The following is a 22,720-nucleotide window of genomic DNA, read 5'->3' as shown; positions in this document are numbered from 1 at the left end:
TTTCACACACTGTACGACTGCACATAATACTGATACCTGTTAGCATGGTCCAGTATAGCTTGACAGAGCAAAAAAGAAGAAGAAGAAGAAGAAGAAGAAGAAGAAGAAGAAGAAGAAGAAGAAGATTAGACTCACCGTCACGACAGAGTCGTCGGCTGTAGCATCGTCGTATTGGGGTACATAGACGTAAAGGATCAGAGCATGGTCATCCGCAAAACAAGCAATTACCCGACCTTCTAAACGACCGACACTCAGAACACGACTCCAATCCTTGCCATCCACGCGGACTGTTGCCCAGCGCTCGGGGCCGTCTTCTCGGAATTTTGTACTTGGATGCTCTTCGACGGGACAGTCGAGTTGTGCCGGATCCAGCTCTGGGTTCTCGAGGTTGGACCACACGCTACATATATCGGTTGTTTCAGTAGCGATTCGCAGCCGTAGGCCGCCATGCATGTTGGCGCTGATTTCAAGCTTGGGCGATTTGCTGTTGTTACCTGAGCCAGTATTGGAGGCCATGGCAAGTTTGGTAAAGCGATCTGAAATGGCCTTGAGTTGAAGAAGCGGTGGTAGTTGGATGTGAACATCTGGTTCCCGTACTCTAGGCTGCATGATGGTCTCAACGGTCTCCGGATGCAGAACTCGAACGGGTATATCTTGCGTGATGATCTTTTCATGCTCTCGCCGTAAATTAGTTTCCAGGTGTTCGGGCTGAAACATTTCATCGTCATCAAACGGGTCGTCGCCGGTAGCTGTGCCTGAAGGTTTCGTGGCGCCAGGCGGGTTGGTAGCTGACGTGGTTGTTGTGATTGTCATGGAAAGAACTGGCAAACCATCCTTCTTTGTAAGACGCAAGGAAGCAGACATGCTGTTGAGTGCTGACTTGAGAGCGCGCTGCAGAGGCTGGAGAGGAAGCTCTAGGTTAATGGTGTTGCCTGCTTCTGCGGATTGAATGTGGTAGCCGTCGAAGATGAAATCCATAGCAAGTGAGCTCGATGTTTGTCAGTGATGAAGTCATAAAAAAGAAAGAAAAGACATACGCCCAAACTTGAGATCCCATATCTGGGATGACTGTGAATCGCGCTGTGTCATCGCTGAGGCGCAACCAGGCGATCTTCTCGAGGGAGCCAAGTGCAGCTACAAGCTCTAGAAATTCACGGTTAGGAAGTGTCATTACAAACAGTAAGAATAACGCAGAGACGGGTGTCTGTAAGGAAAGAGAACTCACTGGCAAATGTGCGAATGTTCTTTAATTCTGTCCGAAAACGCATTATGATAGGGAATTGCAGTAGTCTAATGAGGAGGGAGAAAGGTACTACTATAGTTGTGTTAGATTAGTAGGTAGGAAGTGATGATGTCGAGGTCGAGAGTCGTAAATTTTGTGGGGCATAAGATAGGCAGTTCAAGTTCACTGGAAGAGGTCCATGTATTAACCTGCATCCTGTTTCAAAAAAACACCTTACCTTAGTTCACAGCTAACCTTGGAGATTCTGTTCAAATCTTCTGAGAACCGTTGTTTTAAATATTAGTTCATGTTGTATACATGGTTTGTCTATCCATTTTGGTCTGACTCTACACGTTGACTTACACGCCGGTACACAACAACTCGTCAAAGAAACTATCAAGTCTGGAAGCTGAGAGACTCCATGATACTAGAAAGCAGTACGAATACCTAGTTAGGCGTCATCTTAGGCACTTGATATACTCATGTCAGTTCTTGTAGATTGATAGGGCAAAGAAAGAAGACCTGTGCTTTGGCAGACCGCAGCTTTGCCCACGGAGCCAGCTTCAGGGTCTTTCACTTAGAGGTAGGTAGTAGTTACCTTACTAGACTAGATGGTAGATGCCCGGTAGAAACGTTGGCCTCATAAGCCTTAGAGTACAAAAATAAGTAGTCTAAAAACCACAGTCTAAGGAGCATAAACTGACCTATTAATTTCGTCTCTTATGCTTCCAGCAGCCAATATTTCTGATACCCTGATGCCTTCCCAAGTACTTGCCTCTTCTAGATACCTAGGAACCTCCTAGGAAGTGTCGGATTATTGCACTTGCTTTTCTAGCCCGTTTGCACTTGACTGTCTCAGTATCTACTAAGGTAGGTGCCTACATATAGTGACTGTCCTCCTGACACCAGCAGACAACAACTTCTTCTACTCTACATCACACACGCACACGCACGCATAAACAAACACAAGCTATCCGTATTTATACCACTTTACTTCTTTTGCCGTCATGAGCAGCATCAATTTAAAAAGTACACCATGGGACCACGTTCATTTTCACTCCCCTCTCGACGGCAGAATGAGACCCCTGAGCTGGTCGTACTGCCGCCTCAAAGGACCCGGACCATAGTACAAACTTCTTCCGCAGGAGCAAAAGCTCGCACCAATTCGAAGGGAGAACCATTATCGCGAATGGACGAACTCTGCGAGTCCTCTAGACCTCTGATAGACAGGATAGACAGGAATGGGCGTCACCCCAGTGTTAAGCACTCGCAGCTTTACTTTGGTAGCAGTCATTGTGTCATGTGCGGCAAACCATACTGTCATACAAGTCAATCTGGTCAACTTTCAACGTGGATGGGGTCCGAAGCTCGAGCTTTCCTTCCTTGTGGCCACCACTTTGGGATATCATGCCTAAAGAAGTTCTTGAGAACAGCCGCGGATCACAATTATCGATGCCCCATGGGAAGCTGTCTACCTATCCAACACAGGTGCCAACACGTTGCCATTCCAGAGTTGCAGGAACCTGCTCGAGTCCATTTGGATATGGAGACTGGTCTTACCCACCTGCCGTTCGATTGCGAATTCTGCAACACCGCGAAAGCAACAAAATCAGCAGAGACTGCGGACAAACATTTCGATCGAATGTGTGATATGGAAAGGACCAAACTGATTCGCAAATACTATGACCTGCGTTGGAGGATGACGGGGCCGAAGAACCGGCTCGGATACTACATGTATAATCAAAAGCGGTTTGCCAAAAGCAAGTTCCACACCTTGAAACACCTACTAGATGTTGTCATGCGAGGGGGTCGGGACGAAGTGAAGGGTGAAGACGAAAGTGAAGAGCACCCATAAGGATGGGGTGAAAGCCTGGGGACATCAGAAGGATGTATTTTTCAGCGACATGGTTTAAGCGATATGTACTTGCCAGCTAGGCTTTAGGCTACAAACATAAATAGCCTTAGAAATAGTCTAAGAAGAATAAAGTGGCCTAATAATTTGGTCTCTTCCAACTTTGCTGGTACCCTGATGGGCCAAGAAAACGTCCAAAACCTGGACCTCTCCATCACCTTTGCCATCTCAAATTCAATCCCCTTGAGATATGCTATTATGATTGGCCCCTCTTGTTCGGTCTTGAGAGATGGAACTTGATAACTACCATCCGGAGAGCCCCCTTAAGCAGACGACAAACGGGTTCCTCGCATGGCCTGGACAGTAGATACTTCAGCCGGCTTTGCATGAACATTTGGTACTTTTATGCCACTTCAGAAGTATATATTGATATAGTGAAATCCATCATCGAGAGTACGTATGATAGCCTCGACAGCCTTAGCTCATTATTCAGGCACGTCAAAGAAAGGAGAAAGAAAAAGCCATCACGTGTAGGTAAGCCGTGATATATAATGTCAAAGAATGTCACCTACCGTTATTTCGGTAAGTATCAAGTTTTCTAGCAAGTATGGACAGTGCTTTCTTGGGGGCAATCATCTACCTTCAAGAACAAAACGGGTTGTTTTGTTATGATCTAAAGTTGTTCCTTGCTAGCCGGTCTGGTTCATCGTCACTATCGTCCCTAAATCCCTCTTCGAGACTATACTTAGTTAGCAATGCTTATGACATGACAAATGTTATGTTCTTTTTGTGGTCGCTTACTCTCTACTCAACCGCCTGGCATTATCTGGCCGGGCCGCTCGGGTATCTGCCTCCATCTGGCGCCAGGTAGCCTCGTCGACATTTCCAAGCTCTTCCCCATCATCACCATCCAGTCCGTCATCAAAGCCGTCATCAGATGCGAACGTGACATCGCGGTTGGAGCGCCACGCAGCGACGCGGGCCGTTATACGTTCGCGCAAGGAAGACGTATGGGACGATAACGTGTCGAGAGGAAGGTATTGACTGTAGCGAGCATATCGACGCCATAACGGAATAAGAACATATGTTAGAAGAATGAAGAGGAGCAACGAGATGACGGCGGGAACAATGAGCGTCTAATTGCAATCAGGTGTTAGTATCATAACGCCATGAATGCCAAGAATATTGTTCAAGTTGTCATGATGAATGCGTACCTTGATGACCGACATTGTCGCGCCCATGTTCTACCTCTCAAGGACTGAAGGGGACGATACTGGAGCTTGTTTCAGCGTAGAATCCAAGTTTCGATGTTGCAGCGGATGCCATGAGGTCTGAGATCCGACGTTGCCTTGAGGTTGCGACAGGATGGCCCTGACTAACAATAGAGTAGAGGCTCAGAGGCTGGAGGCTGCCCTGGAAACGTGGCTGAAGCCACAAGTACAAGGGGACCCGTGGGAGGTGACGACGCCGAAGATCCCGCTAAAGGGGTCGACCAACGGATGGAAGGGTTCAGACTTGCAAGGGGGTAAAAGTGCCAATATCGACGACGTTGAAATCTATCAAAGATTAACTACCGATTTATGTTCCCAATTTATTGTCTCGAGAACAAACTACACAAAGTACTGAGTGGTATTTTTAATTAAGCATTAGCTAAAGATATCAAGACAATTCCATAGCATCATATCATCCACCTATCTGTAAATATCATTCGAATTAATGCATCATCTTAATCCATGATCGGTAAATTTCCATAGCACGCCATTCAGTTGAGCGGGTCATGTAACATCCACCAACGGATACGGTACAGGATAATTGATAGTACCTTTCATCAGCCTTTTTCCCCTCGGGCTGGACCGTCATGGATACGAGCTCCTAGTATTACTCTGGATTAAAAACTTACCAAGATATACCCGCTCAAGGGATAAAGTAATCTAGTCATTTCATGCTATCTTTGACCTGATCTTTGATTACACTTGGATGTTCGCCCCTAATAGCTTGGTTGTAATTAGGTGGGCTACAGAGATGGTTGGACCGTTATACGTTATTCTCATTAAAGTCAATGGCTTGTAGATTCACGCTTATGATGCCCAAAAAGTTCAAGTTCAATAGCCGGCAGTTGAAAGCAAAGGGAATGATTTGAATGGAGGCCCTGAGACAACCGACCTCGCTTAAGAATCAAGGATGGAGAAGAGAGATCTACTAACTAATATGTCTCGTCTCGAAATAGTGGACGGATACGGACGGACCCTGAGACAAAGGAGAAGAGCTGCACGCGGTTCAAGGGATAGTTGAGACAGATGAAAGAATTACATGCATATGTACAGTGGGAATTTCAGCTAAAAGAGTGACGCTTTCGTGACAACCGGGCAAATGTGTAACAGCTAATATCACCTCATGACCTCGAGTGTAACACGAAAACCATAGTAAGATATATAGTAGTTAGCTGGTTGCATGAACTATTTCCAAGCATACATACCATCAACTTGGCACTCGTAAGGATTTATAGTTAGTACTCCAGCAGTGTGACGTGCCGCATGTCGTTGCGAGGGTTTATTGTAACTCAAATCTTGCAGCACTTCCATTGTGATTGATGATACATGAACAGTACCAACTCCCTGGAAGTTGCCAAGTTACCGTGGACACGTATCTATACCTATCCTTCTTTACTTTTGATAGCGCTTGAGAATTCTGAAATGTTTTGGTGAATGTAGGCTGGCAGTGTCTACGCGTCTTTAATCTACCTACCTAGACTAGAAATGGAGCCCACTTCCCTGATAGGTCCCTTGATTCTTGGAAGCAAAAAGCTCCCCGCCTGTCGACGGGTCGTTGCTAAGAAGCGTCCATCCCACGAGATCGGGCCAGCGCCCAGTCACAGCGCTTTTTAGGGGTGTAAATCATTGAAGCTTGGGTGAACCATATCCACTTATGATGCCCAATGATAATGATAGACTGTGGTAAATCTTGGTCTAATGTGTAATATTCTCATGACATCTAACAAATGTACATATACGACGTATTGATAGGTTTCAACATGACCACGTTTTGTTAGGGCTTCTGGGGCGTATCTGAGTACTCTATTCCATAAGGATCCATGGATGATTCTCGATGCCCGCTCGTACACTACTATGGAACCCAGTAGAGGCACTCCTTGGCGCTCACAGCGCTGAAATCGCTCCTAGCTTAGCTTCCTTGGGTGCCTACCCGACCTCTAAGCGGCGGCTAAGCAATACTGATCCATCATCCCCATAGACACTCGAGCCAATCCGCATTCGTCTTGCCCGTGACCCTCGGTTTGGCTTGAGCAGCTAGAAGATCCCTGACGATAGAGAAAAGGATCCAATCCAACCAGATCATCCCCGTCTTTTGGACACCCAACTGACTTGATGATTAGGTCGGATCCAATACCTTTACTTTATTACTTTACTGCTACGCTACGCTCCTTTATGCACACCACCTTGAGTTAATTCGGTTTGCAGTTCGATTCGTTTCATTCTGGCACCACTCCTTCAAGCAGCGGCATCATCCGGTCAAGCTTAGGCCTTTTCTTTGTCTTTTACGGTTTTACCTTGCCTTTTTTTTACCTTTACCCCCCTTCCAGTTCATTACACTGCAGTATCTACATACATTTCCTTCCTGTCAAAAGCAACTCCCGGCATTCAAGGTTTCAAGCCCGCCCACAACGCTCACGCCGCTTCGATTTGGAGATCCTCCCGCACCCCGAATAGCCTCCCAGCGTTCCATTCAACGTCGAATACTGTGCCCCAAATGAAGCGAGCGGCCCAAGGCCAGCACATCGCCAACTTCACGTGTTCCAACTCGTAACCGTTGGTAGACGATTGCGAGCCCTCAACCTCGATTTCTCCTTTTTGTTTTACTTGTACACACCAGCTCGAAACCGACATTACTTTCGAAATACGACTCGCAACCTAAATACTCGGCTCCGACGACTGTCGCGGACACGACCTTGCAGTCGCCATGTCTGACAAGACCAGACAGTCCTCTGGCGGCCGGTCTCTCTTCTCGCGAAGTAAGCACAAAGATAAACGCTTGAATGAAGACCCGAGATACCCCGCAGACGATGCAGCGAGCTTTCGGTCCTCGCGCCATAAGCGAGAGTCGTCTGCTATCTCGTTTGATGGTCGCCCAGAGTCCTCCGATGGCGGTATCAACCAGATGGCCGGGGTTATAACTTCGATCCCATACGATACTATCGGGGGTGGGTCGCGCTCTCCGGTTCCTGTTGAATACCTACCCAAGGGCGAGCAGATGCCAGTGCGCCGAGAACCTCTCCCACACCACCTCAATCAAAATGGCCTAGACTATCACCAATATCCAAGCTGGGACGGGTCAGGCCAGTCTGGGGCCCGTTCTCCAGGGCGCCAGCCTGCTGGTTTCGGTTATGGCAATTCAAATGTTACCATGGCTTCGACAGGACGCCAGACCCAATATCAGCAATGGGGCCCTGCCAGGGGCAGTTCGTCTCACTCAAATAATGCTCCTAACCCCCGATACGACTCGTTGATGTCTTCCACTGCTCGAGGCTCAGCTGACAACTTGAGCATACAGTCAGGTAATTCGCGCCACGTTCATACTATGATATCTCGCTCATCAAACACAGCAATGCCCAGTGCATCTTCTCAAAGCTCATATGCTGCTTCGCAGTACTCAAACCGCGATTCCCACCGATTCACCAAGTTTCCCTCGGGACCTCCTCCAGGACAAAGCGATCCTCAGGGTGGTTTCTACTTCCCGAAACCTGACGATGATAATGTAGTCGAACAAATGTTTCTTCAGCTGATGCAGAAGCGAGGATGGCACAACCTCCCTGAGCAGGCCAGGAGACAGATGATGGCCTACCCAGCTCAGAAGAAGTGGACGTTGCTCTATCAAGATCGACTCACCGAGTGGCAGGGCGAACAAAAGCGCCGACAAACAGCACGACCGACCCAGTATACTGCGACCCCCGATATCACGACTTATTCCGACGAGGAAGGCACCCCAGAATGGTATGTTCGACGAGTTATGGAGGACCGACTTGACACGAAGGGTATGGGAAGTTTGGAGGTAAACCTAAGGACTCAGCAGATTGGTTGGGTGAAGAGATTTGTCGAGTGTCAGGGACAGGTCGCCTTGATGACCTTGCTGCTTAAGATCAACCGCAAGACGGCACAGGGACCTGCTCAAGACAGTGGTCGCATCGATAGGGGCCTCGACCGCGAGTACGACATCATCAAGTGTGTGAAGGCCTTGATGAACAACAAATTTGGTGCCGATGATGCCTTGATCCACCAGAAGGTCATGGTGGCACTCGCCAGCTCGCTCATTTCTCCTCGACTCACCACACGAAAGCTTGTCAGTGAAATTATCACCTTCTTGTGTACATGGGGAGAAAATGCCGAAGGCCACTTGAAGGTTATCCAGGCTCTCGATGAGGTCAAAGTCGCATCCGGAGAGAATGGGCGATTCGATGCTTGGATGCGCCTGGTGGAGGTTACCATCGATGGTAGGGGTAAGATGGGAAGTTTGGTCGGTGCAAGTGAAGAATTGAGGACTGGTGGTATTGGAATGGAGAACTTGCTTATGGAATATGCCGTCGCGACCCTCATGCTCGTCAACATGATAATCGATTCGCCCGAGAGAGACTTGGAGTTGAGGATACACATTCGAGCTCAGTTTACAGCATGTGGCATCAAGCGAATCTTGACCAAGATGGAAGAGTTCCAATACGAACTCCTGGACAAGCAGATCGAGCGATTCCGAACAAATGAGGCCATCGACTATGAGGATATGTTGGAACGGGAAAACAGCAGTATCAAGGACGATGTGGAGGGCGATGTCAAGGATCTTACTGATCCCGTCCAAATCGCAGATGCTATTCAGCAGCGTCTCCATGGTACCAAGACACAGGATTACTTCATTTCAGCTTTGCAGCATCTTATGCTCATCCGTGCCAACGATGGCGAAGAGCGGCTACGCATGTTCCAGCTGGTCGATTCAATGCTGAGCTACGTTGCTATGGATAGGCGATTGCCGAACATGGATCTTAAGCAGAGTCTCAATTTCACGGTCCAAAGTCTGCTAGACAAGCTGCATACAGATTCGGAAGCCAGGCAGGCACAGGATGAAGCGCTTGAATCACGACAAATCGCCGAGGCCGCCATGGCGGAGCGCGATGAGATGAAGGCTCAGTTGGAGCTAGGTGCCGATGGATTAGTTGCCAAGTTGCAGAGGCAATTGGAGGAGCAAGCACGGTTTATCGATGCCCAAAGGAGACAGGCCGATGGACTCAAGGCCGAGTTGGATAGCATGCAAACTATGCGAGCCAAGGAAGCACAGCGATATGAGCTGGAGACAAGAGAGCTGTATCTGATGCTTCGAGACGCTCAAGATGTTGCAGCTTCTAAAGCTATCAAGAGTGCAAATGCTTCTAGCAAGACTGCACCTCCCGAGGACCCTGCCCGCATGCAAGGCATTCTGGACCGTAATCGCCTCATGGAGCGGCTGCAGATGCAGATCGAACGACAAAAGACACAGTACAAGCTTGAGGGACGTGTGTGGGGAGATGCTGTTGGACCCTCAGATCGCCTTCGAGCTCTCCGTGAGGAAATGGATGACAGGCCTGGAACACCCCCTGGCGGTGGAACGCCTCCCCGCGACTTCACAAACAGTGTATTGGGCAGCATTAACCGCAACACGAAGATCCCTCGCAAGCCTCTCAAGAGACGTTCTGATGGTGAAGTGATTGATGAGGATGATGAGACCGAAGGCGAGGATGGCGTTGTCTACGAGAAGCCCAGAATCGTCGAAATGAAGCGACCGACGATTGACGCTAAGCAACAAGCTGGTCTGCTCGGAGAGATCGGCTCCAAGGTCAAGAAGTATGATGGTAGCGACTCCGAGGATGACACAACCGGTCCTTCACACCCCAGTATGGAGACTTCGTCACCCATCACTCCTCCAGGCGATGGCGAAACACCAAAGATCGAGGTCACTGCTGTCGGTGCTGCTCCTCCTCCTCCCCCTCCTCCGCCGCCTCCGCCTCCACCACCACCTATGCCTGGTCAGATCCTCGGAGCCCCACCACCACCTCCTCCACCACCGCCTCCCCCCATGCCCGGCCAAATCCCTGGAGGGCCTCCCCCACCTCCGCCGCCTCCTCCCCTGCCAGGCATGCTTCCCGGTGGACCTCCTCCGCCTCCTCCACCTCCCCCGATGCCTGGTGCTGGAGGTATGCCGCCTCCTCCACCTCCTCCAATGCCTGGTGCTATGTCTGGTCACTTTTTGTCGCGACAACCGGCTTTCGGGGCTACCCCAGGCATTGGTTTACCTGTTGTCCGCCCCAAGAAGAAGCTCAAGGCTTTGCATTGGGAGAAGGTAGATGCCCCAGAGACCAGTCACTGGGCGGCACACACCCCTTCTGCTGAAGCTCGAGAGGAGAAGTATCAGGAGCTCAGCAAGAAAGGTATTCTTGACGAGGTTGAGAAGCTGTTCATGGCAAAGGAGATCAAGAAGATTGGTATGGGAGGCTCCTCTAAGAAGGACGACAAGAAGCAAATCATTTCTTCTGATCTCCGTAAAGCTTATGGTAAGTCAATTAGTTTTTGGGCGATATGGAGCTTAGTGCTAACAAAATGCAGAAATCGCTTTTGCCAAGTTCTCACAACACTCTGTCGAGAAGGTCGTTCAGTCGATCATCCACTGTGACTCGGAAATCCTTGACAACGTCGTCGTGATGGATTTCTTGCAGAAGGACGATTTGTGCAACATTCCTGATAACACATCTAAGCAACTGGCTCCATACAGCAAGGACTGGACAGGCCCCGAAGCCAAATCACAAACCCGTGAACTGGACCCCTCTGAGCTTACCCGACAAGACCAGCTCTACCTCTACACAGCCTTTGAGCTACACCACTACTGGAAGAGTCGAATGAGAGCACTTGCTCTCACCAGAAGCTTCGAGCAAGAGTACGAAGAGATTAACGACAAGATCAGACAGGTTGTTACAGTGTCTGAGTCGCTACGTGATTCCGTTTCATTGATGAATGTTCTTGGTCTTATTTTGGATATCGGTAATTACATGAACGACGCGAACAAGCAAGCGCGTGGTTTCAAGCTTAGTTCCTTGGCACGATTGGGCATGGTAAAGGACGACAAGAACGAGTCAACACTGGCCGATCTCGTGGAGCGTATTGTTCGAAATCAATACCCCGAGTGGGAGACCTTTGCTGATGATATCAACGGCGTTATGACTGTGCAAAAGATTAATATCGAGCAACTGCAGGCGGATGCAAAGAGGTACATCGATAATATTCGGAACATTCAGATGTCCCTGGATTCAGGCAACCTGAGTGATCCCAAGAAGTTCCATCCCCAGGACCGAGTCAGCCAAGTCGTTCAGCGCATCATGAAGGATGCCAGGCGGAAATCTGAACAAATGGAGTTGTACCTGGAAGAGATGATGAGAACATACAAGGACATCATGGTATTCTATGGTGAGGATCCTGCTGATGACGGAGCCCGCCGAGATTTCTTCGCCAAGTTGGCGCTTTTCGTGGGCGAGTGGAAGAAGTCTCGCGACAAGAACGTACAGGTCGAGGAGACAAGGAGGCGTAACGAGGCATCGATGAAGCGAAAGCACACGGCGCAGCTCAAGCTTACCAGCAACGCCGCCGAAGCTGGACCAACATCCCCTTCCAACACTGGTGCCATGGATTCCCTCTTAGAGAAACTGCGTGCAGCTGCGCCCCAAGCTCGGGACCAGAGAGACCGAAGAAGGAGAGCGCGACTCAAGGATCGTCACCAGGTGCGTGTTGCTTCTGGACAAAAGATCCCGGACATCGACGAGATCCCAGAGACAGAGACAGAGGCGAGCCTCAAGGCTGCAGAGGCACCAAGCGAAGACGATTCAAACGTGCTCAGCCCTGGCCTGTCATCACCTCGCTCAGGTGGGGATGATCTTGCAGATAGGGCGGCTGCTTTGCTGCAAGGCATGCGCAGTGGTGACGGCGCAGATGACGATGATCCTGAGAGGAGGGAAACACTTCGCAAAGCGAGACGGCAGACAGCGGAGGAAGAAAGAAGACTAAGGAGACGGCGGAGGGATAGGACAGCGACAAGCCAGTCAGAAGAGAATGCGGAGGAGCAGAAAGAAGAACCTAGACCAGAGTCCAAGGGCGGAGAAGAAGAGGCTGCTAAAGAGCAGGTCAGTGAGGCTGAAGCGCCTACAGAAGATGATGTACCAACACCCAAGGCAGATGCCGCAGGTGATGGTGCGGTAGAGGAAGAGCAAGGAGAAAAGGCATGAGGATGAGATGGACGGACGGTGTTTATAATTCGATGCATACCAATGGTGTTGGGAACTGTTTAGGAGGGAGATGGAAGGAAGATATCGCGTTTGCATGTAGTCAACGCGCTATACGTAATGTCTACACCAGCACACACAGTAAAAGAGAGCATTTAAACAAGTCTTGATTATTGATTTGTTTTTGAAACCGAAATTGCTACTGAGCCGTCGGCCCCATGTACAGTGCTACTTGTTAGTTATTGATAGCGTCAGGGTGCTTGCATAGGTAGGTACTTGGTCGTGCCATGACTCAAAAACGACAACAATTTGGCAGGTTTAGAGACTGAGAATACATGCCTGCGCAATAAGCCGCCTTGTCGAGTATATCTGTTCTGGTTAAAGGGAATATCTATCTTGTCCGGTGGTACACTATAGAACTAATCATGAATGTAGTAGTATTACTGTCACCCGAACGCCCGCCCAAATTAATTATATTTCAAACGTAGAATCCCAGGAGGAATTTTAAGCAATGGCCAAATAGAACTCCCTATCGAGACGGACTAAGAGGTCTGTTAAAACCGCCGTTTCGGTTCATGTACTGGCGATACTCCGTCTTCTTCTCCTTTCGTACTCCACCAGCATTGTTTCCTGAGACCTTCTGATTCTTTGTCGTTCCGAACCCGCCAAAGCCCATCATGGCCTGCATAGCAGCCATGTCGTCGTCCTCAGCTACCATGGGTTCGTCTTCTACCTCAGAGACTTGCCCATCTTCTGAGCGAGCAGTCTCCTCTTCACGTTCGGGGTGTGATGCGAGTGGTGGCGGTGAGCGGCTGGCACGAGAGCCGACGTTAAAGGACATGTGAGGTGCTGGACGCTTGACTTCAGGGCGAGTACGTGTGGGAAGGGTTGTTTCGTTGGAGGAAGGGCTGCGTGATTGTGGCGACGCAGAGCGACGGGATTTGCCTGAATGAACTATTAGTCTTTTATCTTCGTGATGAAACCGGAAACGCATACCTCTTCGGTCTCTATCATCATCGCGACGGTCGTCCCTCCTCGGCCTTGTCGGCGCATCCTCTCCGTCGTCTCTCCGCCTGTCCCTCTTATCTCGGTCATCATGGTGTCGTGGACCTCGATCCTTTGGACGGTTCCTATCTCCATCTCTGTGATTGTTTCTTCTGTCAGGAGACCTTGAGCGATCTCTATATCCACGGCGCTCACGCGATCGTGACCTGTACCCTCTGCGATCACGGTCGTTGTCCCTGTCACGTCCTCCACCTCCACGCCTATCGCGTCTATCGGATTCGTCCCACATTTGGCGACTGTCTGGTCGTCTGCTTCGTCTTGAGTCGCTCATGTTTTCGATATGATGTTTACGTCTGCTTATTAACTTTGTTGAGATTCGTTGGCTTTTCGAGGCTGAACAATGGTTGGAGAGAGCAAGCATCCAGAGAATTCTAGAAACATAAGGCTGATAGAAAGCAACTTTAATGTGGAGATGGATAGAAACGTGGCGGTGGCTGGTGAAGCTAAGTGATTGGCCAAAGCTCCAACTCTGAACCCCGGATTTCTAAAGTTTCAGCCTTGCGTCGTCATTGTGAATTCGGAGCCCCAACGTGTTCTCTGGAGCTTCGTCTGCCTGCGAGCTGCAACACACCTATTGCGGTAGTGGATTTATTTACAAGTCCCAAAACCCCATCCCCGACCTTATCTTCAGTGGTAAGCTAAGGGGTATTTTATTCCTCAATATCATGGTCAAGATCGCCCAATGGGTGTCGATAGCGACACTCATCCTGGGCGCCTCAGCCGCAGATGAAGCCTCGTCTGTGCTAACGACAGAGATTGGCCGTCAAAACAACCAGAGCCTCTTTTGGGGTCCATACAAGTCCAACTTGTATTTTGGCGTGCGGCCGCGAACGCCAGATGGGTTGTGGACGGGACTCATGTGGGCAAAGGTTGACGACTACCAAGACATTCAAAATGGTATGTGAAACACTCTGTTTCCCCAGGATCTACTAACACTAGTCTCAGGATTCAGATACACTTGTGAACAAGGAGAAGACATTCATGGCTATGGATGGGATGAATACGATGCCCGAATAGGCGGTGTGCAATCAATTCACGACAAGGGCAACAACATTGACTTGACAACTACATTTGTCAAAATTCCAGGAGGCAGTCATGGTGGAAGCTGGGCTGCTCGTATCAAGGGCGAGCTTCGAGAAGGTGCCGCAAAGGACACCAAAACCATGTTGTTCTACTATATCGCTCAGGATGGCGAGGGCGAGCTCGAGGTTGAGGGTGAAGGCACACAGTTTGGGTTCGAGGACGATGTAACATTCAGCGGAAACTCCAAGACCCTGGGCGACTACAAACTCCTCGTGACAAAGGGAACCGGAAACCATCCCACGTCGAACAACAAATTACTCGAAGACCGACATGGAGACAAAACCATTGTCTCAAGCCCCCAAGACGTTCCCGCCGACCACACTTGGCAGGGCAAGCCCGTTGTATTTAAGAAGCTTCAAGAGGCTGTCTCGCCCGTCCAAGAAAACGCCGACCAAAGCGACCCTCCGCCGCCATGGCAGGTATATCGCATTGCCCACGCGCCAGCCAAGGCCAATGTCCAGATCGTAGAGAAGACGTTTGAGGGACCCTTCGAATTCGATGTCATTTTCTCATCGGCTTCTTCTGGAAAGGAATTTACCTCTGAAGAAGTCACCGAGCAGATCAAGAAGACCTCCGAGATCTTCAACGAGCGTTTTACAAGCACTTTCAAGTTCAAAGAGCCATTTAATGTCGAGAAGTACAAGAAGTTCGGCAAGAGCATGTTTTCTAACCTCGTCGGTGGCATTGGGTACTTCCACGGTCACCAAATCATTGACCGATCCTATGCGCCTGAATATGAGGAGGAGGATGAAGAATTCTGGGTTGAAGCTGCAAACGCCAGGGGTCGCACAAAGCCAGATCTCGAAGGACCCTACGAGCTTTTCACTAGCGTTCCCTCTCGTCCCTTCTTTCCTCGTGGTTTCCTCTGGGATGAAGGTTTCCACCTCATCCCTATCGCCGATTGGGATATCGACCTGACTCTTGAAATTGTTAAGAGCTGGTACAACACCATGGATGACGATGGCTGGATCGCTCGCGAGCAGATCCTGGGTCATGAAGCTCGTAGCAAAGTGCCTCCTGAGTTCCAAGTTCAATACCCTCACTACGCCAATCCTCCCACTCTCTTTCTTATCATTGAGGGTTTTATGGAGCGCCTTCGTGCAGCCAACGGTACTGAACCTCAGAAGCTGGAGCGCTTGATTGGGACAGATCTTTTGCAAACTGCCCACCTCGATAACATCGAACTAGGCGAGACCTACTTGCGAAAGTTGTATCCTCTTTTGCGCCGCCAGTATGATTGGTTCCGCAAAACCCAGCGTGGTGACATCAAGAGCTACGATCGCGAGGCGTACTCCACCAAGGAGGCATATCGATGGAGAGGCCGTACGGAAACGCACATCCTTACCAGCGGCCTGGATGACTATCCTCGACCCCAGCCCCCATCCCCTAGCGAGCTGCATGTCGATCTCATGTCTTGGGTGGGCCTCATGACAAAGTCCCTGATGAACATTGCAGACGCCCTCGGTATGGCTGAAGATGTAGATGAGTACAGGAATAATTTGGACGGCATCGAGCACAACCTTAACGACCTCCACTGGTCCGAAAAGGAGGGGTGCTACTGCGATGCCTTTGTCGACGACTACGAGGAGCACGCACTCGTATGCCATAAGGGCTACGTTTCCCTGTTCCCCTTCCTGGTTGGTCTCATGAAGGCTGACGACCCCAAATTGGGCAAGATTCTTGACCTCATTGGCGACGAGGATCACCTCTGGAGTCCACATGGCATTCGCAGCCTGAGCAAGCAGGATGAGTTTTACAACACTGGCGAGAACTACTGGCGCAGCCCAGTGTGGATGCCTATGAACTATCTTGCTGTGTCTCAGCTTCAAGTAAGTACCTGATAACAGGGTGTTTAAAAAAAAAATAGTAAAAATACTGACGTATCTATCTAGAATGTTGCTTCGCAAGAAGGCCCGTTTCAAGTCAAGGCGAAGGATTTGTTCTCGCGTCTGCGCAAGAATCTTGTCGACACGGTGTACAAGAGCTGGGAAGAGACAGGCTTTGCCTGGGAGCAGTACAATCCTGATACGGGAGCTGGACAGCGAACACAGCATTTCACTGGATGGACTAGTCTGGTCGTCAAGATCATGGCTATGGATGACCCCAGCACGGAGGCTCGTGTTAGAGATGAGCTTTGAGTGGGTAGCGAGAAAAGGTCCTGTATGGCCAGCCTGATGGACGATGTGGTTGTGTAGACATACTAGTCTTGATTTACCAGTCATTGGTTAGAATGTTGCTCGTAGCCAAGAAACCGGAAATACACTCGTACGGCTCCTACCGCACCCTTGACCCGTGTGAAGGCGTGGTGCGTTGGAACTAGGAACGACGAACGGGGAACAGGGACCGAATGATTATGCCATTCTGGGTAAGCCAGGGACAGAGCCTCCCACTCTCTCTCTGCACTTGTGGAGGACAAAGAACTGTGATTTGTCCTTCTGTACCTTGTCAGGTTCTTTAGATGTACTGTATATCGACAGGCTATGACTATTTGGTGGCTTCGGCGGAACTTCTTCAATCGACCGAGGGCTGTCAATTCGAAAACGAAATTCCGTAGTCAACGTCAGCGGGATTGTTGCAACAGCATTAGCTATAGTTAGATTCAGTGATTCCTAACCGGTGCCTAGCTCTGCGTGGTACTATTCCCAGACGTAGAGTCACTGCCGAGACTTGTTAGATGCATGCCGTAGCCATTCTTAGCATGAGCCAGAGCTTACAACTGTTGCAATGCATAGAGTTGAAAACTACTGTAGATCTTCAACCAAGGCAGACATTTAGCCTACAGATTACCTGCAGTAGTGCAACCACAAGCCCAGGACCAGAGGGTGACCCCTGCAAGGCACCCCTGCAAGCGTTGGGGATCCTTCCCGAGACATGTCCCAGGGGACTAGTGTAAGCTCGAGAAACGAAACGAAGCGAACATCGGGTGATGAGCACTAGGATCAGAATGGCTGTATCTGTGGCATAGCGCAATGTCTCAGAGGTAGCCAGGATGACAAGAGGCGGGTCAAGGGCTCTAGGGCTTAGGTAGGAAACGGTAACAGAAGAGCTCGGTTCAGGTTGCAAGGCTGATTTCTTGGAGAACGCCTCGTGGTGGTGAGTGTAGTAAGTAAGCACAATGATTAGGTAAATTGGATCATGCCCAGGGCTATGCATCGAGCTAGTTAGCGAAAACAGTCAGATCGTGCGATAACGCGCCAATTGTCCAATGGTAACACATATTCTATTTATAAAGCGCCTGGGCGCTTAACTGTCGGCAAGGGTATCAGTGTTGGTTGCAAGGTGAGAATTGTGTCTCATTGCGGCTGTTTGATGCGCTCAGACACATGACATTATGATGGGAAATGCGAATTTGCGACCAAAGATTCATTAATTTGATAGAGTAAGCGAGAGGTTTGTCCATATGAGGAGACATTTGGCGTTTGGCTTCCGTGTCGCTGGCCATTGGTGCGAGCCGTATTTCTGAGTGTTTGGGGGTCTGGCCAATAGCAAGCGGTACCATAGATCTCGGTGAGAATCGCAACCCCCAGTTCGAGGTTGAATGAATCCGACGGGATACTCAGAAATTAGGTCCCATGGTACTGGTAGGGCCCTGGGCATGGCCGACCCGACCCAACCCAACCTATGAACGGGTGATGCTGTAGGTGCCGTGCCGCCGGAACCAGAATATGCCGGGTATCAATGGATAGGCTGTTCAAGGGTGTTGGCGGCGATTACTTCATGTGCATACATTGTGTAAGTCCAAGACCTTGTCTCAAGTGTGACGTTTCATTCCGCTGCTGCCCCCACGAGGAACTTGTGCAGCGCAGTTATTTGAGCCAGGATGCTTAAGTTGAACTGATTGAAAGATGAGTCACGATAAGAGAAAAGGGAAATTCGGTCAAGCTTCTAAAGCCCAAGCGTTATGCTTGTAAGAAAGGCGGAGATGAGATTGAGTTAAGTTGAGGTGCCCGAGGAAGGGAAGGGATGGGATGAGATGGGTTGTGAAGGTGGGATAAAGTGGAATCCGGGGCAGTTTGTCACTTCGGCAGGCGGAACCCACGGGCTTGACCGATGCATGCCAATGGGGAAGTCGCGTCATGGCTTTAATGGTTGCAGCCGCCATTTTGGGGGGCATGACAAAGATGATGACAAAATAAGTGATGCATTATTCTTACTAACTTGACTATCATGGTGCCTCATGTAAATGTCTTGTCTTTTAGGCAACCCTTAAACTTGTCGAACCCTCCTCCATGTGACAGAACGAACCATTAAGGACGCGCACTCAATTGAGCACATGTCGAGACGCATTCATTGAGAAGGGTAATCCATCAAACAGGGTCGATTCCGTTATTGGCAACTCCCATATTATCTTCATCTTCTCTTGTAATCTCCATCCCCGACTCCGAACATTGCCAGAGTTTGCTTAGAATCATATCACACGGCCTCATTTGTCAGCCTTTATGACGTTTTGTATGTCGAATTACATTGACAATCAATAGATGGGTGGTTAAAACTTCGGATGGGATGGAAGTAGGATCGAGATACGAATTACCCGACGTATTATCGCGTATTTACGTATCTAAGCTCCGTCATCATCCTCGTCAGTCCCTGACTAACAATGTGGTATTGAAACATATCTTTTTGGGGGTCAAAGATCACCATCATGACAATACTGCAAATACAAGATGATATCTCCATGGGCAGAGCCGTGGAGTACTACGAAGCATGTATGACAACGACATGGGTCCAGGGGTGTTTGTTTATTTCAAGGAGGCTGTGGCTTATTCTTATTCCCTGTCCAAGCCCCCCGTAAGCCAATCTGTCCCCGTAATACGCACCGCAACTTGTTCGACTCACTTGACTGGATACGGCCCGGGTCTTCCGCTCCCGGCGAAGATTCTTTGTCAAACAGAAGACTCCCAGAAAACCCCTGCAATGCAAGGTCCCCAAAACATCCTCAGCCCTACGATGCTGTCCCTCCACCACTCACGGTCCAGATGCCGGCCCTTGTCAGCTCGCCGACATGGCGCAGGCGTACTCTGTCCTCTGTCCTGACTTTACTAGTATCTCCCAGATGATGACTGTTCCCACAACCGTGTCAAAGAAGTTTCCATGCACGGAATAATGGCAATACACAATCTACCTTGTCTAGGTAGCCTTGTACCCTCCCCTAGCGTGTATACCTTAGTACTAATGTTTCTATTTTGTATCCCTGTCGTAGGGTGTGCTTGACCATCGTCATGACAGGACCCGAATAGGCGTCAGCCTTCCACCGTCGTCTCCTGGCAGTCATCGCCTACCAAAATCTCTCATCCTACTCCTTCCTGTACTTGAAGTAATTTGTATATAAGCGTCCTGACACCCGGGTCAACTTGAAAATGAAAGTATCATCACCATCAACATCTTCCATCCATCTCATCTAATAGCATCCACATTCTTCAACTCTAATCACTTACACACAACCACAACTCAACTCAACTCAACTACAACTTTCAACTCTGTTCAATTTACTCTCAGCCCAAACAACTCATACACTACATTTACAATGGCTGCTTTCACTCTCACATTTGCTCCCTCCACCCGCTCCTTCGGCCGCAGTGGCTACAACAAGGATGGCGATGATTCTGACTCCAAGCCTACAAACAGCCGTGGTCGATCTGGCTACAATGAACCTGAGGAGGGAGACTCCGGTCGTTCTGGCTACAACGGCCCCGACGACGACGACAACTCTCAGGGCAACAAGGGCCGCTCTGGCTACAATGGTCCCAGTGACGATGACGAGTAAAGTCCTGTCAATCGTCTGGAATTTCTCAAAAGCATACACAAAGCGGTAACGCAAGCATGGATGGGACGTTTTCTGTTTATACACCTGTTTCTCCCCTCAGCATTGTTATGGAGTTTTCTTTTTTCTTCTTTTCGGCATCAGCATCAGCATCAGCGTTTGGATAGTTTTGGGCATAGAAACAGCATCACACGTTTGGATTCGGAAAAGAAGGACATACAAGCATAGCGGGATTGGGTTTGCATCAGCATTGGCATTGGCATGGCATAGAAGCGAGCGACAGGCATTGTATCTTTCCTTATTTCTTTTATCATCATTTTCATTTCAATTGTCTCTCTTCTACTTTCTTTTCTCTGAGTAGATGTGGCCCTGGTGGTCGACTCGGGCACATTAACCCAACTTTGGTAGACCAGCGTTGACTTATAGACCTTTCCTTGACGAAAATAGACATTCAGCTCTTTTAGCAACCTTCTCTTCTAGTGGTATTCGTTATAAGTCGCTTACTTCCCAACGCAAAATCTAATACTTCAAGTCAGCATCTTGTCAAACACCCAGCATCCGCTCGGTCATAACTTACTTTTCAAAGATAACGCCCAAAACATCCTCCACGTCCCCAAACTCACCCCGACCTGTGATCCGGGCAAGGCAATCCGCAGCATATCGCAAATACTCGGCTGCGAGGACCGTGTCGGCGTCTATGCCCTCAACGGGGGTTGATTCCACCATGAAATCTTCCAAATGTTGCCGACACTTGATCAAGAGTTGGCGCTGGCGTTCCGTCACACCCAACAAATCCTGGAGATCTACAGGCATGGATGTCATTTTCTCAAAGGATGCAACGAGCCTGGTAATCACGGCCTGAATACCGCCCGGATCCTTGCTTTCCCATGACCCTGTCTGAGCCTCCTTACACGAGATCGACACGAGCTCCGCCGCCGCCAGCTTGGGGGCCCGAAGTCGAGCACTTTGTCTAAATTCCTGAACAAGCTTCTCAAAATGCACTTTATCGACTGCATCTTGTTTGTTGACGACGACTAGACAATCTTCCGCCCCTGCAGCAAGATCGAGTGTTTCCTCATCGTACTGCAAAAAGAATCCTTCCGGGCTCTTTTCCACTGAAGCTAGGACAATGACTAGATCCGATTCCAAAGCTCGTTGTTTGGCTCGTCGTATTCCTTCTTCTTCCACGGCCCCGATTGCGCCACTCTCAGCCTCGTTGGTAATTTGCGACATCTGGGATCGGAATCCTGCCGTATCTGCAAAAGAACATAAATAGCCACGAATATCCAAGCTTGCCTCGACTATATCTCGCGTAGTGCCTGCTTCGCCAGACACGATGGAAGCCTCGCGCCCGACGATCAGGTTCATGAGAGAGCTCTTACCGACATTAGGTGGACCCAGCAATGCGATACGAATTCCGTTCCTCAGAAGCTCGCTCCGTTGGCTTCCTTGTTCATGCAGCTCAATACTGTGTAGCATTCTAGCAACTTGCGCCGTTACATTCTGTAGCAGTTCTGCCTGGGACTCATCGAAATGTTGGTCTTCGGAGAAGTCAATCAAAGCCTCGATCTCTCCTCTAGCCAGCAACAGCTGTTCCCTCCACGCCTCGTATTGCCGACCAAGAGACCCAGAGTTACCACGTACGGCTGCACGACGCTGTTGTTCTGTCTCTGCTGCTAGGGTGTCGCTCAACGATTCGATCTGAGCAAGATCTAGTCGATTGTTGAAGAAGGCACGCTTCGTAAACTCACCGGGTTCTGCATATCGAATACGATGCGCAGTGGCACAGTTCGGAATGGCTGCCAGTACTGCCTTGACTGTGGCTGATCCTCCATGAACGTGCAACTCCAGGACATCGTCGCCAGTCACAGTCTTTGGATTAGGAAAGTAGAGAATCAAGGCTTCCGAATCTAGAATGAGAGGCTGGTTTTTGGCAGAGCATGGATCATAGAGTGATCGCACCGTTGCAAACCTTGATTTTGGCAATTGCTTAGATGGGCACAATGCCTTGTATATCTAGTATTTGGTCAGTATATACTTTGCATGATATCAAATATGCTTACCTCAAGACAAGACGGGCCAGAGATGCGGATCACTGCAATACCGGCCTTGCCTTGTGCTGTTGAGAGGGCGTATATTGTGTCATCCACGATTGGAAGCCTGGAGATGGCTTCCGAGTCATGAGTAGCCCATGACTGTTGCGAGAATGATCTCGGTCTAGCCATAGGACAACATGGTTGTGATGATGAAAGCTGAGGACTGATTCGAATTCTAAAACTGGAAGAGACTCGAAAGGGACTCGCAGCACAATTGAGCCTCCTCGGACAAAGGTTACGCCTCAGCATCGGCGAGCAGGTTGGAGAAGAGCACGTGTATTTTGTTGGGATTGTTCGAAGATGAAATGTATCAGCATGGTGATTAATTGATGGGTTGAAT

The 22,720-nt window shown here is 49.4% G+C and overlaps 8 protein-coding genes across 8 annotated transcripts; 4 read left to right on the top strand and 4 right to left on the bottom strand.

Annotated features, from left to right (window-relative positions):
• Nucleotides 1–2: 2 nt before the first annotated feature.
• On the bottom strand, nucleotides 3–1,268 carry FSST1_011160 (checkpoint protein Hus1/Mec3; the record flags this gene model as incomplete). Its single annotated transcript, XM_083223736.1, has 2 exons — nucleotides 40–988; nucleotides 1,038–1,171. 2 exons carry the CDS (start codon nucleotides 1,169–1,171, stop codon nucleotides 40–42), a joined length of 1,083 nt encoding a protein of 360 aa, XP_083080856.1.
• Nucleotides 1,269–2,258: 990 nt separating this feature from the next.
• On the top strand, nucleotides 2,259–3,077 carry FSST1_011159 (uncharacterized protein; the record flags this gene model as incomplete). The annotated part of the gene is made up of 1 exon (XM_083234263.1): nucleotides 2,259–3,077. The coding sequence occupies one exon, from the start codon at nucleotides 2,259–2,261 to the stop codon at nucleotides 3,075–3,077; it is 819 nt and encodes a 272-aa protein (XP_083080855.1).
• Nucleotides 3,078–3,740: 663 nt separating this feature from the next.
• FSST1_011158 (uncharacterized protein) lies at nucleotides 3,741–4,315 on the bottom strand (the record flags this gene model as incomplete). Its single annotated transcript, XM_083234262.1, has 3 exons — nucleotides 3,741–3,813; nucleotides 3,876–4,210; nucleotides 4,289–4,315. 3 exons carry the CDS (start codon nucleotides 4,313–4,315, stop codon nucleotides 3,741–3,743), a joined length of 435 nt encoding a protein of 144 aa, XP_083080854.1.
• A 2,734-nt stretch (nucleotides 4,316–7,049) lies between these two features.
• Nucleotides 7,050–12,378, top strand: FSST1_011157 (formin homology family protein; the record flags this gene model as incomplete). Its single annotated transcript, XM_083234261.1, has 2 exons — nucleotides 7,050–10,659; nucleotides 10,712–12,378. The coding sequence occupies 2 exons, from the start codon at nucleotides 7,050–7,052 to the stop codon at nucleotides 12,376–12,378; spliced, it is 5,277 nt and encodes a 1,758-aa protein (XP_083080853.1).
• Nucleotides 12,379–12,904: 526 nt separating this feature from the next.
• FSST1_011156 (SNUT3/LISCH7 family protein) lies at nucleotides 12,905–13,711 on the bottom strand (the record flags this gene model as incomplete). Its single annotated transcript, XM_083234260.1, has 2 exons — nucleotides 12,905–13,320; nucleotides 13,372–13,711. The coding sequence occupies 2 exons, from the start codon at nucleotides 13,709–13,711 to the stop codon at nucleotides 12,905–12,907; spliced, it is 756 nt and encodes a 251-aa protein (XP_083080852.1).
• Nucleotides 13,712–14,105: 394 nt separating this feature from the next.
• FSST1_011155 (mannosyl-oligosaccharide glucosidase) lies at nucleotides 14,106–16,661 on the top strand (the record flags this gene model as incomplete). Its single annotated transcript, XM_083234259.1, has 3 exons — nucleotides 14,106–14,337; nucleotides 14,386–16,352; nucleotides 16,416–16,661. 3 exons carry the CDS (start codon nucleotides 14,106–14,108, stop codon nucleotides 16,659–16,661), a joined length of 2,445 nt encoding a protein of 814 aa, XP_083080851.1.
• A 3,386-nt stretch (nucleotides 16,662–20,047) lies between these two features.
• FSST1_011154 (uncharacterized protein) lies at nucleotides 20,048–20,287 on the top strand (the record flags this gene model as incomplete). The annotated part of the gene is made up of 1 exon (XM_083234258.1): nucleotides 20,048–20,287. The coding sequence occupies one exon, from the start codon at nucleotides 20,048–20,050 to the stop codon at nucleotides 20,285–20,287; it is 240 nt and encodes a 79-aa protein (XP_083080850.1).
• A 497-nt stretch (nucleotides 20,288–20,784) lies between these two features.
• FSST1_011153 (GTP-binding protein TrmE N-terminus-domain-containing protein) lies at nucleotides 20,785–22,629 on the bottom strand (the record flags this gene model as incomplete). Its single annotated transcript, XM_083234257.1, has 3 exons — nucleotides 20,785–20,803; nucleotides 20,862–22,300; nucleotides 22,348–22,629. 3 exons carry the CDS (start codon nucleotides 22,627–22,629, stop codon nucleotides 20,785–20,787), a joined length of 1,740 nt encoding a protein of 579 aa, XP_083080849.1.
• Nucleotides 22,630–22,720: the final 91 nt, after the last annotated feature.

The sequence above is a fragment of the Fusarium sambucinum genome, chromosome III (genome assembly GCF_050947815.1).
Source record: "Fusarium sambucinum isolate potato_lamoka chromosome III, whole genome shotgun sequence".
NCBI lineage: Eukaryota > Fungi > Ascomycota > Sordariomycetes > Hypocreales > Nectriaceae > Fusarium > Fusarium sambucinum.
Note: the sequence above shows the minus strand (reverse complement) of the source record. Positions and strands in the feature narration are given on the sequence as shown.